This window comes from Blastomyces dermatitidis (genome assembly GCF_000003525.1).
Source record: "Blastomyces dermatitidis ER-3 genomic scaffold supercont1.3, whole genome shotgun sequence".
NCBI classification, from domain to species: domain Eukaryota; kingdom Fungi; phylum Ascomycota; class Eurotiomycetes; order Onygenales; family Ajellomycetaceae; genus Blastomyces; species Blastomyces dermatitidis.
The window spans coordinates 4,832,059-4,846,027 of record NW_025544776.1 but is presented as its reverse complement, the minus strand read 5'-3'; the positions used below and the strand labels follow the sequence as shown (position 1 = coordinate 4,846,027).

General features: G+C 42.6%; 2 protein-coding genes across 2 annotated transcripts; both read right to left on the bottom strand.

The window, feature by feature from the left end:
• Positions 1 to 1,507: 1,507 nt before the first annotated feature.
• Positions 1,508 to 5,673, bottom strand: BDCG_03271 (BRCA1-associated protein). The gene is made up of 3 exons (XM_045418875.1): positions 4,869 to 5,673; positions 3,730 to 4,679; positions 1,508 to 3,619 (listed from the first exon to the last, which is right to left on the bottom strand). Exons 1-3 carry the CDS (start codon positions 5,401 to 5,403, stop codon positions 2,369 to 2,371), a joined length of 2,736 nt encoding a protein of 911 aa, XP_045275345.1. The 5' UTR covers positions 5,404 to 5,673; the 3' UTR covers positions 1,508 to 2,368.
• Positions 5,674 to 5,876: 203 nt separating this feature from the next.
• BDCG_03270 (polyubiquitin) lies at positions 5,877 to 7,586 on the bottom strand. Its single transcript, XM_045418874.1, has 3 exons — positions 7,230 to 7,586; positions 6,911 to 7,126; positions 5,877 to 6,826 (listed from the first exon to the last, which is right to left on the bottom strand). The coding sequence occupies exons 1-3, from the start codon at positions 7,249 to 7,251 to the stop codon at positions 6,147 to 6,149; spliced, it is 918 nt and encodes a 305-aa protein (XP_045275344.1). The 5' UTR covers positions 7,252 to 7,586; the 3' UTR covers positions 5,877 to 6,146.
• Positions 7,587 to 13,969: the final 6,383 nt, after the last annotated feature.

Here is a 13,969-nt window from a genome sequence, read left to right as displayed (position 1 = left end):
TGCTTGATGGCGTGACACGGAGCAAGGTCGACGTCGTCGTGCATGAGAGGAGCGGTCTGAGCGCAGCGGAACTATCTTGGCATGCCAAGACTCCTGCGTCGCCTAGCGGGGGGTTCCTGACCTTCTGTGGGAGCGGGAACGGGAGGAGGAGGAATCTCTGTGGGCGCCGTGATGAAGGGGGAAGTGATGAAGGGAGGGAGACGCGCGGAGGGTCCCTAATACACTGAGCGAAAGATTCAATAATAGAAGAAGGAAACTAGCCACATGATGGCTAGATGGTTTACCCTGTTTCCGTTGTTCTTTTGATCTTGCCCGTTTAGCCCTCGAGGAGATGATACAACTACGCAGCTAGAAACGGAGTAGCCCATGCAAGCCTCCAATCTGGTGGATGCGGGTTTCTATTGTCCCGATGCTGATTGTGTGCCATCTCCGCCACGTTCATACACGGATTTCCCCAATACCCATACAAGCAAACCAATCGATTGGGTTTTTCGTGTTATGCATTTCAGACGGACAATAATCCGGATCACTCCTCCTGATTAGCCCTTAGTCCGATACGAGCGAAGAGAGCAAGGGAATTTAGCGAGACCCAACCCTTTCTTTCCCGCCAAAAAGCCGCTCTGCGTCGTTATTCCGCCTGTACCGCCCCAAAAAAAGGCACCCCAAGTTCAGGAACAGCATGGACTGGACACTCACCGCAACTAAATCCCTCTCCACCACGTTTATTGTGTACACCTTACTGCGTATAGCTTTAAATGCACAACACCAATCAGCCATCCAACCTTCCGTCGTCCCTAGTTCTATCCAGCAAAGCTTAACTTTCCGACAATCTTCTCGCTCCCTCCCCCCTCCCCTTCACTCCCGCTGTCTCCGGGTAAGCTTCCTTTCCTCTGGGCTCTCCCGCAAGGGCTTAATCAAACAATGGCTTCACCTCACACAAGCCCAACTAACTACCTAGGTAACAAAAAAAGGAAAGAAAAGAAAACGCCCTGTCGCGTGACAGCTCCCATTTTTCATGACAAACCCAGCCCATTTCTCAATATCTGCCAACTTCTTATCTATCATGAAAAAGAAAAAAAAAAGAAAAGAAAAGAAACAAACGGCAAGGAGCGAGAAGAAGCAAGCCCAAATGGACGGCTGCAAAAGTTGTTCTAGACCAGACCGCTTCACAAGCTCATCGATATGACATATATCTGTCTCAATCAGGGCCGCGGGCAAGAACAGGAACCTATATCCTCATTCCACATGGTTGGATAGCCAGCCAGGCCTCGGGCCCGTTTTAAATACCGTTACGAAAAAAAAAAAAATCGTTGACACAGAGCCCAGTGTATGGAACGGGCAGAGCAGAATGGACCTGAGACGGGATTTCAAGGCCCTTTGGGGAGGTTTTACTGTAGCCTACCTCCAATTGCCTGCTGCGGGAGGATCATCCTGAATCCCGACAGGCAACACATAGAGGCAGGAGTTCCGCCAGCTGAAAACCTTACCAGTGTAATTGAACACAGCGTATTTGCATTTTCAAATATTTGATTAACTAACTTGGAAGCTGTCTTTGACCTTTTGTTTATCTTGTTCTTTGGGTCCGTCATCTGAATGGTACTATTCTATATATTTACAGTAGGCATAAGGAGAAAATAAACATCTGTAATGGGGGACAGACACCCCATGCACATTTTACCCAAACATGCACATCCGTTCCCATCAAAACCCCGTACAATCCGCAATGCGAAAGAAAAAATGGCTTTATTGTACATGTACAAACATGCATCTGGAGCAGTACATCTTTATCTCCAAATTATACACCATTGCCCGCATCATGCTTCAGTCATATGTAATGTACAGTACATACAACAGCAGCAAAAGAACTTTCCCTCAGGAGAACCAAAAAGAAAAACCCCGCCCGAACCCTTCCCCACTAGGGGGGTTAGAGGCTTGTTAGAAGGGTCAAGGCCCGAGCCCCGAGCCGGGGTTGGAGGGAGGGAGGGAGGAAACGGGATGAGCCGCCTTAAGCACAGCTAAAAAGGATACCTGTGAACGAATTGGTGCAGGGAAGGGATATCGTGGACGTTGAAGGAAGGGGGGGGGGAGTGTTGCCACGATAGTTAGTGTTGATAAAATGTATCTGAGTTCCGTAGGTTTCATTCTCTTCTTGTTTCCTTTTCACCTTGTAAGCGCGTGTCAATGTCCCCTGCCCGTTCCCATGGACTTCAGGATTTTGGAGGGCATGATAATGTATTCAAAAAGGGGTTTCATCCTTCAATCACAAACCAACCAACCTTCGTCCTCCCCGTACATACATCTTTTGTATGTACACAGATAAACAATAACCAAAAGAGAAAGGCACCTCTACTCCCCAATATCAAAAACACTACTTCCTCCCCCTTCCCTTCCCTTTCCCCTTCCTCCGCTTACCCGCTCCGGTCCCCTCCTCCGGCTCCGGAACACTAACCGTCCCCTCCACCACATCCTCCCCCTGATCCCTCAACCTCTCCGCCCCACTAATAAAAAAGCTCAAATCGCGATTCTGCTCCTTCAAATCCTCATTCGCAGCCGTCAACTTCTGCACCTCCCCATTCAAAAACTCCACCTTCTCCATCAGACTGCCGTTCAAAGCCTTCTCCTCGCGCCACTCCTTCTCCATCCGATGCGCCATGGTCTCAAACTTCTCCGCCCGCCGCTCCGCACGACCCTTATCGCGCTCCAGATTCGGTATCGTCTCGTTGAGCAGCGTGTCATATTGCGCTTGGAGCGCGGAGAGGTTCTTCGTCGCCGTCTCCGCAGCCTCCTGTGCAGCGGAGGCCGCTGCGCTCGCAACGGACGCCTTGTCAGCGGCGCGCTCGACCACTTCTTCGAAATAGGTCCGCTGGCTTTCCAGTTGGCTAGTTAGCAGGTGCGTGTATTCCACACTCATGTTCTCCAGCTTCTCGCGGGGCACGGCATCGCCCCAGTCCGGTGGATCAAGGGCACTCTCGCCCGCCGCGGGCAGCTCGACCAGTTTGCCGTCAGACTTATTTTGAATGATCCGGTGCACATAGCCGTCGCCCACGTAGTCCCATACACGCTGAGAAGCTAGGTCCATGGCGAAGGCGTGGGACGTCTCCTTGAAGTGTGCAAAGGCATGTGCTTCGTCGTAGCGGCCACAGCCAATGTTGCCGCAGATCAAACATAGCCACAGATTCACCTCTGAATGGCACACTTGGCACTCGGTGGGGCCCTGGTCGAAATCAAACGTCTGAGCTGCCCTTTTGCCCAATTCGTCCTGTGTATACCGACACACGGGACATCCGCTCCCTTTCCATTTTTGCAAGCATGTACAGTGAAAAACATGCTGGCATATGATCGTCAGCAAGCCTGTCGTCTCGTCCATTCGCTCCAGGCAAACGGGACACGTTGGTAACTCTATTAGCGATGGCGTTGGAGGTGCCAATGGTTTCGTAGATAAGGAAGTCGATGAGAGGGTACCCGATTGAGCGGGGGAGGATGGTGAGGAAATTAGGGCATGATTCGTTGTTGCGGGCGTAAAGGGGTCATTATTCATATCCGGAAACTTGCTCTCTGTCCCCGGTGCCTCCACCTGAATCTCGACAGTTTTCACAAATACAACATGACAAGTTTCAGGCTATAAACATGTGAAAGAGTCAATCATCAGCAACAATCCGGATTCAAGAAAATGGCTTTCCAGCCACCACCAAACAACAGAAAGAAAGAAACAAAAGAGAACAAACTCACCTCCATGGAATTAAACACCTTCCCATTCCAATCTCGCTGCCATTCCTTCGCCCTCTTCCCACTCCGAAACTTCATTAGAACCATATACCGATTCGCCCGCGCCGTCCTAATCATTCGAAAATGGCTAACCTCATCCCTCGTCTGCTCACCCACAAACCCCAAGAAGTCCGACGGAGACATGTATGACGGCACCGCGAGGATACATAAAGTCGTACAATCCTCCACAGACTGGACGCCTGCTGCTGCTGTTGCTGTTGCTGGTGCGGTTGCTAACGATCCGGATTTTCCAGACCCACTGCCAGTTTCCACATCATCACTGCCATATCTCCTGCCAAGGCTGTTGCTGGAATTACCATCAAGCATCGCACTCCGTGTCAGCGCTGACCCTTTCAGAAACGACGGGTCATCGTCGTCCCTATAGAGTGCGGAGGTCTCATCGGCATCACGGTATAAATGTACGATACCCCACGCGCTATCTGAGACTTTCTGGTCGAGCGGGACATATTTGCCCTTCGTCGCTAGGCCGCCGATAACGCTTGTGCCAATGCCCTTGGCTATCTGGTTGTTGTTTGGACTGCTCCCTTTGTTAGAAAGTTGTTGGGGCTGTTGGTTCGTGACCGTGGGTGTCTGCCGCGGGCTCTGGGGCTGGGGTTGCTGGTTTTGATTTTGCGGTGGCACAACCATGTCGATGCTCTGGATGGAAATTTGATCTAGGCGTTTGTCGTTTGTAATTCTGGAAGAAGAGGTGGTAGTAGTACTCGTAGATGCGGAGAAGGTATGCGACTCACGTATTTGCGGTTGGTGATGAATGCCAGCTGTCTCGGGCTGAACAGAGGGGGGTGTGGCTGTAGCTGTAGTTGTAGATATATTTGTAGCCGTAGGAGGAGTAGATGTAGAAAAAGTTCCGGACGACACTCGACATTGACGGAGTCCGTTCGGATCTTTGCCTACTTTATTTCATAATAAGGGAAAACATTGTCCGCTCAGTTAGTTAGTCCATTCATTTCACAACCAACATTCCCCTCCGAACTTTCACAATGAAACACATAACAATAACAGCCAACCGGTAACAGGGATTTCGGAAAAGGAAAACGAAAAACGAAAGGAAAACCCAAGAACTGAAAGTAAATGAAACTCACCACCGTCACCACAACTTTCACTACCACTACCAAGAACAACAAGATCCCTATAAATCTTCCCACCGCTGCTATTCCCGTTGCAATGATTGCTCCTAACGTCCTTCCTCTTCAAATGGTTATGATGGCTATTCAAATTATCACCGCCTCTTGACGCCTTGCCAGCCGCACCTCTGGTCCTCCTCTTATTATTAGTATTAGTATTATTATTATTATTGTTGTTGTTGTTGTTGCAGAAAGGTTGCAACGCGTCACAGAAAGCCTGCAGCGCGAAGTTGTTATCGTTATCTAATCGATCGAGGAGGCGTCGTGGCTGAGAAGAAGAATGTAAACGCGCCTGTGAATGCGAACGTGAATGCAGGCAGGACGGTGATGACGGCGACGATGACGAAGGAGAGGTATGTGAGCTGTTTTTGTTGTTAACGCGGACGGACTCGTCGTCTGCCGGCGTCGGAGTAATAATATTATTATGCTTAAGATTATCACCACCACCAGCTACCAACAATTCCAGGAGGATATGGTAGAAGTATGTGGGCATCCCGAGCTGAATGATATTATTTTTTTTTTTTTTAAAAAAAAAGGGAAATGCGGGTGGGGATGAAATAAAAATTTATCTTTCACCCATCACAGCAGGAGAGGAGTGTCCTTTGTATTATTTAATTAAGGCTTTCGATATGACGGATAGTGGTGTAGACTTTATTTTTTTCGTTGTCGGGAGTCGTCTTCGTTCGTCAATGTCTGATTGATACAAAGATGATAATGACGTTGGAAGCCATGCGAGATATCACGTGATTAACGACGCAAACCTTGGCAGTGCTGAGTCACCGCCAAACGCTGGAAGCTCGCGGAAATCGCTTAATTAGTTTAACTATCCATCCTTAGTTAATTAGGCAGGCCTCCAGGGCCGGTTGCCACCGATCTGATACAAGAACATAGGGGGCAACTACAAGTTAAAATCCCAGCTATCGCTATATTTTTTCTACGGAAAAAAAGTGAGAACGAATCCAGTCAAAAAAAAGTATTGTACGAGTCTTCTATTTTGAAGAGTAGTTTGAGCACAAGAAGTACCTAGGTAGTGTATGTGTTGGAGCTAGCTAGCGGAGCGTAAATGAATGCATGCCATGTCGTAATTGTGATAGAAGAAAACAGGTCATAAAAAGAATCCATCCCCCTTGCCCAAAGACGCCAAGCCGGTGATTGTATTTCCTCCAGCCGTAGGAAAAGAAAAAAAAAACAAGAAAACACCCCAGCAGCAAAATAAAAGCCAAAGGGTTGATGTATTTATTGGCCACCCCGCAATCTCAACACCAAATGGAGAGTACTCTCCTTTTGAATGTTGTAGTCAGAGAGTGTCCGACCATCTTCCAGCTGCTTACCAGCAAAGATGAGACGCTGCTGGTCTGGGGGGATACCTTCCTTATCTTGAATTTTGCTCTTTACATTGTCAATGGTATCGGAGCTCTCAACTTCGAGTGTGATGGTTTTGCCGGTCAGGGTTTTCACGAAAATCTGCATACCGCCACGAAGACGGAGGACAAGGTGGAGTGTGGATTCCTTTTGGATATTATAATCTGAGAGTGTTCGGCCATCCTCGAGCTGTTTCCCGGCAAAGATGAGTCGTTGCTGGTCTGGTGGGATACCCTCTTTATCTTGGATTTTGCTTTTAACGTTGTCGATGGTATCTGAGCTCTCGACTTCCAAGGTAATAGTTTTGCCGGTCAGGGTCTTAACGAAAATCTGCATACCGCCACGAAGACGGAGGACAAGGTGGAGTGTGGATTCCTTTTGAATATTATAATCAGACAAGGTGCGGCCATCCTCCAGTTGCTTTCCAGCGAAGATCAGGCGTTGCTGATCTGGGGGGATGCCTTCTTTGTCCTGGATTTTACTCTTTACATTGTCGATGGTATCAGAAGATTCCACCTCCAATGTAATGGTCTTCCCGGTAAGAGTTTTGACGACTGTTTGCAGGGTATATGTTAGCGCCTGGTTTTCTCTCACGTAGAACATGTCAATTTAGGAGAGGACTTGTTCAAAAGACATACAGATTTGCATTCCTCCACGGAGACGGAGAACCAAGTGAAGAGTAGACTCCTTCTGGATATTGTAATCAGAAAGAGTACGGCCGTCTTCCAGCTGCTTGCCGGCGAAGATAAGACGTTGCTGATCGGGAGGGATGCCCTCCTTGTCTTGAATCTTAGACTTCACCGCGTCGATCGTATCACCAGACTCAACATCGAGTGTGATGGTCTTTCCGGTGACTATAGGCAAGGGAAAAAAAAAAAAAGAGCGGTATGTTAGCAGACTGTTTTACGTTGAAATGGATCTTGGAGGCAGCAACAGTCCTGGAGTGGATGAACTTACGAGTCTTTACAAAAATCTGCATGGTGGCGGACTTTGAAACGTTGAGAGAGATTCAAAGATATGATGGTGACTCAGTGGCAGACCGAAGAGCGGGGTTTGTGGCGTATTGCAACAACTCAAGAGAGAATGCCAAAGGAGAAGGCAAGGCAAGTGGAAGATGACGACAGAGAACCGATCGATGAAACGATGAAACGTTGGGAGGAGGAGAGGTGTCACGGACAGACAGGACAGACAGGTTGATGATGATGATTATGATGTGATGGATGAAGAAGATGGGAAGAAGAAGAGGGAGGAAGAAGGAAAGAGGGCGGTTGGGTTGGGTTGGGAGTTTATTAACCAACCTTGTCACTTGGAGCCGCCTTGCCAGAACGAGGCTTGGTGGAAGGCGAAGTTGGTCCTGGTTAGTCATCCAGCCAGTCACACCCACCACGCCTGCTAAGCAGGAAGCAGAAAACTTGACCTCGCTAAGTGCGCCACTTGTTGGCCCTTACGGCCGTTGCGGTTAGCGATCCCACTAGATCACATGACCCACCACTATATTATGTTCCTGTAGATAGATCTATCAATACAATCTTCAACTATTCTACAGATTATAGCCTGAATAATACATTTTTCTTTTTAGAACATTACATCAACATTTTTAACATGAATAGTTTATTTTTTTTGAAAAGACTCTTACTCTTTAATAGAGATATTTCATTTTCTCTGAATCTATCAGTCAGTAGATTTATATACTTTATATTTTTAAGAAAGTATATTCTTTATTATGAAGAATATTACTTTTTTTTTTATATATCTAAAAAAAGCAGAGTTATCTTAATATAAGTGATATATCTGTTACTTCAGAGTTCAGCTTAAGACTCAGAATCACATACTTCATTAGATAACTTATTAATAGAATAATTACTTATTATAAGAAGACTTCTAACTTATAAGATAAGACTGAGATTAGTTTTTATCAGAGTATGAAATTTAATAATAAGATAATTATGATTCGGAAGAACATACGACCGTCGGATAATAACGCGGCCGCTTCCGAACTACTAGCGTACGCGTGTAAAGGGGCCATAGCATACACTAATTAATTTAGCGTACAAGATTACAATATAAGAAGCCGGTGTACATCTGTAATCATACACTGGCTTAAGCAACCTTTGAATCACATCTGGTAGCATGTCTAAAAACCAGTGAGAAGCACAGGCTCCTCCAGGACATGATAATTCTGCCTACAAAGTGATTCATAGTTATCATGCCAGAGTGGTTCTAGAATATCTCAAAAGATAGTGTATGAAGAGCAGTGAGCAGAAGAGCATTCAATTGATACTGCTTCACTTATTGAGGGAAAACTCCATGCCCAGGTGAATGTCATGTATGTGAACAGATGAGGTGTGAGAAAAAGAGATGAGAGTGATGAATCAGATTCAAAGAAGATCACTCTTCACTCAAAGAGATAAAAGAAGGAGGTGATCATCACCGGAGTCATACAATGATAACAGAAATCATATAATAATATAGTGATATAATGATACAAGCAATATAACAATAGACATCATACAATCAACCAGAAATCACTGAAATGAATATCTCTTCTAGCTGATATGAACAATACTCTTCTCTGCTATCTGAATCAGAAGATATGCAGAACCTCTCAGAGAGTTTACTTGAAGTAGTAAGAAAAGCAGCTGAAACTGCTGAACTGAAATTGAAGCTCTGTATGTGTATGAGAATTCTAAACAAGATCAAGGTCTTGCATACATAGTGACAGGCTGAGACAGAAGCTAAACAACAATTGACATTCACTGCAGATCAAGCATTCACTATGAAGAGCTTTGTCAATGCAATCACTATCATTAATAAGAATAGAGAAAACCAGATCTTAGGCCTGCAGCAGAAGATTGAACATTTACACAGACAGATAACTACACTGAATATGAAGATCTCATCATAATTATTCATGACCTCTTCAGAAGCATACACATTATCAGAGACTGCTGCACAGAATAAGAATCTGAGCATGAGATATATCAAGCTGAGAGATCTGTCAGAGTTATCAAGCTTCAATGACAACTGAAAAAATGATGCTGCAATCAGCTGGCTAAGTCAGATGCAATTATATTATTGAATTGAACATGAACTCACAGACAGACAGTCAACAGAATTTTAACAAGTCTTAAGATCTGCTGTATTTCTACATGAAAAAGTAAAGTTATTATAAATGACTGATGAAAAGATGAATCTCACAGATCTGAAGTGATATTCATTCTTATAAATATGAAATGAGTTTTTCAAATGAATCTTGCACAACTTTGAGAAAGTGAATATATGAGATAAGTGTTATGAATGCTTCACTGAGTGTAGATAAGTGAGTAATCTTACATTATACTTCACACACTTCAGCTTATACTATCTTGTGTTGAATGAAGAGCTTTCAACATTATTCTGTTTACAGATCTTCATTCATAATCTTACATCTAAGTTGAGAGTGAAATGAAAATACTTAATCTCACAGTCAGACACAGTGAAGAAAGCATACAATATTCTTATTATACAGAAACAAGTGAGTCAATTGCAACAGAAAATACTGCAATTGAGTATATCTCAGTGAAGAACAGGTAATCAGACTTCTACAACACAAGTTACATATCTGAATACAATGAATCTAGATCTGAATGTCATCACTAAAGCACTGAATCCTCTGAAAAAGAAATTCCCTGAGTGAAAACCTTGATGTTGCAAGTATTGAGCTTGTTTCAACTGTGAATATCAAAATCATGATGCAAAAGATTGCACCCAGTATACACAGTTAAAAAACTAGCAGAATCAGTGAGCTCAGAGACACTCACTGATATTCTATGAAAAGTCTTCAAAGTGAAAGAGATGTCTGCATTAGATGACTCTCTGAATTCTGCAAATGTAAAGAAGAAGCAGACTTCTGACTGAGATGTGAGCGAGGAAGTGAACACTCACCTCAATGCCTTGAGGCCCGAAATGTTAATGTATAAGAGGCACTTGAGTAAGAATCAAGAGATGGCTGTAAAAGTGTTAGCAGACACAGAAGCTTCTACACAATATATTGATGATTATATAATCTGAAGATTGAAAGAGGTTCACTGAGTGAAGAATCTCTGATACATAAGATTATCTGATAACTGATATTTGATATCACCTGCAAGAGTAAGAGTTCCCTTGCACTTTGAAGAATGATCTTGCTATATTTGAGCATGAGAGCTGCAGAACATGAAATACAATCTTATTCTCAGACTTAATTGATTTCAAAGATTCAATTCACAGATTCAATGATGTACATGCCATATGCAGTTGACTGATAGGAAGAAAATGATTCATATGATTCTATCAACTGATATGAGAAGAACATTTCACATCTCTGATATAGAAGAATTAAATCTGCTTACACATTAACAAGCAAAGAGAACAATTTACAAGACCTTATCTGAAAGCATTCTGTATGTCATACAGGACCTGAAAGTGGAGAAAACCAAGATAAAGAATATGCAGGAGGACAAGCATATGAAGAAGCTTCTGAAGAAGTATAGAAAGGTCTTCTGAACAGATCTTTCACTGAAATTGTCATCAGAATGAGGATTTGTACATGAGATTGACATGAGGGATGCAAAACCAGTCAATCAGAATGTGTACTCTCTGTCACAAACACATCTTGAAGAACAGAAGTGTCAGATCACTGACCTTCTAGAACATGATCTCATACAATCTTCATCAAGCGCGTGGGGCTTTCCAGTCCTATTCATGAAAAAGACAGGTGGAGAGTGGCAGATATGTATTGATTATTAAGCACTTAACAAGCTTACAATCAAGAATGAATATTCACTGTCACAGATTCAACAACAGTTGAATACAGTTGAAAACATCTGATATCTATTGAAGATTGATCTTCTCTCAGAATACTGACAGATCTGTGTAGATGAACTGTCAGTTCTGTGAACTGTGTTTAATATGCAATGAGAGAAGTTTGAATTCCTAGCAATGTCATTTGATCTGACAAATGCACCTGTCATCTTTCAAACAATGATGAATACAATTCTTTATAAACAGAATGGAATCTCATGCCTTATATATTTCAATGACATTCTAGTCTTTTCAAACTCATATGATGAATATCTGAAGCATCTTGATAAAGTGCTTATAACTCTGACAGAGTATAAGCTCTACATCAAATCAATCAAGTGTGTGTTTGAAATGAAAGAGTTGAAGTTTGTGAGACATGTAGTGAGTGATGACTGTATACACTTCATTCTGAAGAAATTGAATGTCATAGTGAATTGACTGTGACTGAGAAATATACATCATGTATGACAGTTTCTTGAGTTGATCTCATATTACTGCAGATTCATCAAGGATTTCACACAAATATCTGCATCACTCTCAGATCTCTTAAGAGAAACAGATGCAAATCTGTGAAAGAAGAAGTTTCATTCAATCATCTGAAATGCTGTGTGTGAAGAGGCTTTTCTCACACTGAGAGAATGTGTAACAACATTCTCAGTACTTATTCAACCAGATTGTAATAAACCTTTCTACATTGAGATGGATGCATCTGAATGAGCTATCAGAGATGCTCTTCTACAGATGAGTAAGAACAGCAAGCTGCACTCAGTGACATATGATGATAGAAAACTATCAGATGCTGAGCTTAATTACTCAGTGTATGAAAAGAAATTGCTAGCAATCAAGCATATGCTGATGTTGTGAGATAGATATATCAACAACAGGTATATGACAACAGTGATCATGAATCATGAAAGCCTCATTTATCTACAATTAATGATAAAATCTTTCAAATGCTTAGCACATTGAATCTCAGAGTTTCAAGCATACAATCTTCATATCAAATATTAAAAGAGATCAGATACAGTGATGTCTGATACAATCAGTCACAGACTTGATTTCATGAGTGAGAGTTCTGCAAATCAGGCACAAGGAATGTTTGTGTTAAACACGCTGAGAGAATGCAAGGAATCAGAATGAGTGAACATCATGATCTCTCACTTGAAGAATGACAAGATGTCAGATGATAAGTGTCTTGTGAAAGTAGTAGAAGAGATGCTTCTGAACTTTAAGCTGAGAAAATTGGAAAATGATGTTGTGCTTTACTGCAATCTAGAATATGCAGAAGCTCTCTATCTAGAATCTTCATTTCATCATGACTTGATGACTCACATACACAAGGAATTCAGCCACTTAGAAAGCCCTGGACTCATGAGTGTACTCAAATCAAGAGTGTACTGGCCAAGCATGGCTGAGGACATTCAGATGTACACTCACAAGTGCCTGAATTGTCAGGTTGTAAAAGAATCTAAGAAAGGGTTAGAATATGAGAAAGCACAACATCAGATGAAGTGTATAATACAATTATTCAAATGATGAGGGGTGGACCTCATAGACATATTGCCACAAATGTCAAATGGAAATCAATGAATAATCACTGCTATTGACTACACTACTGACTGGCCAGTTGTGAAAGCAGTTTCAGAGGTGACAGAGAAGATAGTGATGAAGTTTCTACATGATGAGATCTATGTCAACTATGAAATGCCGCATGAGATTCTAACTGATAACAGTACAAATCTCATAGAAGAAGTGGTGAGGCATTTCATGGGCCAGTTACAGACAAGACATCATAGAACAACATCATATCACTCATGAATGAATGAGAAGATGGAATGCTTGAATGAAATCTTGGACAACATGCTGATGAAATATCTAGTGAGCAAGCCTACAAGATTATGAAATGAATATCTCAGGCAGGCGCTATTAGTCATGCGAATCTGGCAGCATGCAGTTACCAAGTGTTCACCATTCTACCTGTTGTATGAATTGCATCCGCGCATTCCAGAGAATGCTTCAGAAAAGGTGAGGGAGGAAACAGCAGTTACAGATGCAGCAGTCACAGATGCAACAGTCATGAATGCAGAACCAAGATTGAAAGAGATCAGCCACACATGAGTAAAAGCTAATGAGTTACTTCTGAATCAAGCAATTCAATCAAAAAGAATATGAGACTCACTTATTAAGGAATTGAGTCTCAAGGTGGGAACATGAGTTCTCATATGCAATGAGAGTTCTGAGAAGTTTCAACCTAGATGGTTTGAGTCATATAAAATACTCAAATCACATTCTCTGAGAATGTATGCATTGGAAGAATCAGAGAGACAGATCTTATACAACTTAATCAATGATTCATGACTTGTGAAAGCAAAGATGTAAGACTCAAGTGAATTATGATCATTCACAGCACTATTGTCAGTGTTGAAAAAGAAGAGACTTACAATTGAAAAGTCTCGCGAAGTAAGAGAAATCATAGACACTTACAAATCAGATGATCTCACTTATTCCAATCTTTTCACAATTATAAGAAAAGAATGAGAAGAAATGAAGAAATCAGGTAAATACCACACTTCAATAAGTGATGAGACTGTAGCTGATCATACAATAACATGCTGCAGACAGTGAGTATAACATAGCAAAGAGCAGTCTCAAAGTAGCAGACTTGCACATGAATCAGATTACAGAAGAAAAAGGAATTCAGAGTTGAATTTAACTGTTTACACCAGTTCAATCACAGAGACTACAGAGGATGAACTATCTGAAACATTCATAAATACATGAGACCAAGCTATCTCAATCCCTGAGAATGCTCAGAGGTCAGGCAAGGTTAGTTTCAATGAATTATTCACTGTAGTAGTCTGAGTGAATGAAGAGAG

Coding starts and splice junctions, on each gene's coding strand:
- BDCG_03270 (XM_045418874.1), bottom strand. CDS start 7,251: ATGCAGATTTTTGTAAAGACTC. Junction 7,127..7,229: donor GCAGATTTTTGTAAAGACTC/GTAAGTTCATCC, acceptor CCTTGCCTATAG/TCACCGGAAAGACCATCACA. Junction 6,827..6,910: donor CCGTGGAGGAATGCAAATCT/GTATGTCTTTTG, acceptor CCCTGCAAACAG/TCGTCAAAACTCTTACCGGG.
- BDCG_03271 (XM_045418875.1), bottom strand. CDS start 5,403: ATGCCCACATACTTCTACCATATCCTCCTGGAATTGTTGGTAGCTGGT. Junction 4,680..4,868: donor TGAAAGTTGTGGTGACGGTG/GTGAGTTTCATT, acceptor TATGAAATAAAG/TAGGCAAAGATCCGAACGGA. Junction 3,620..3,729: donor AGGTGTTTAATTCCATGGAG/GTGAGTTTGTTC, acceptor ACATGTTTATAG/CCTGAAACTTGTCATGTTGT.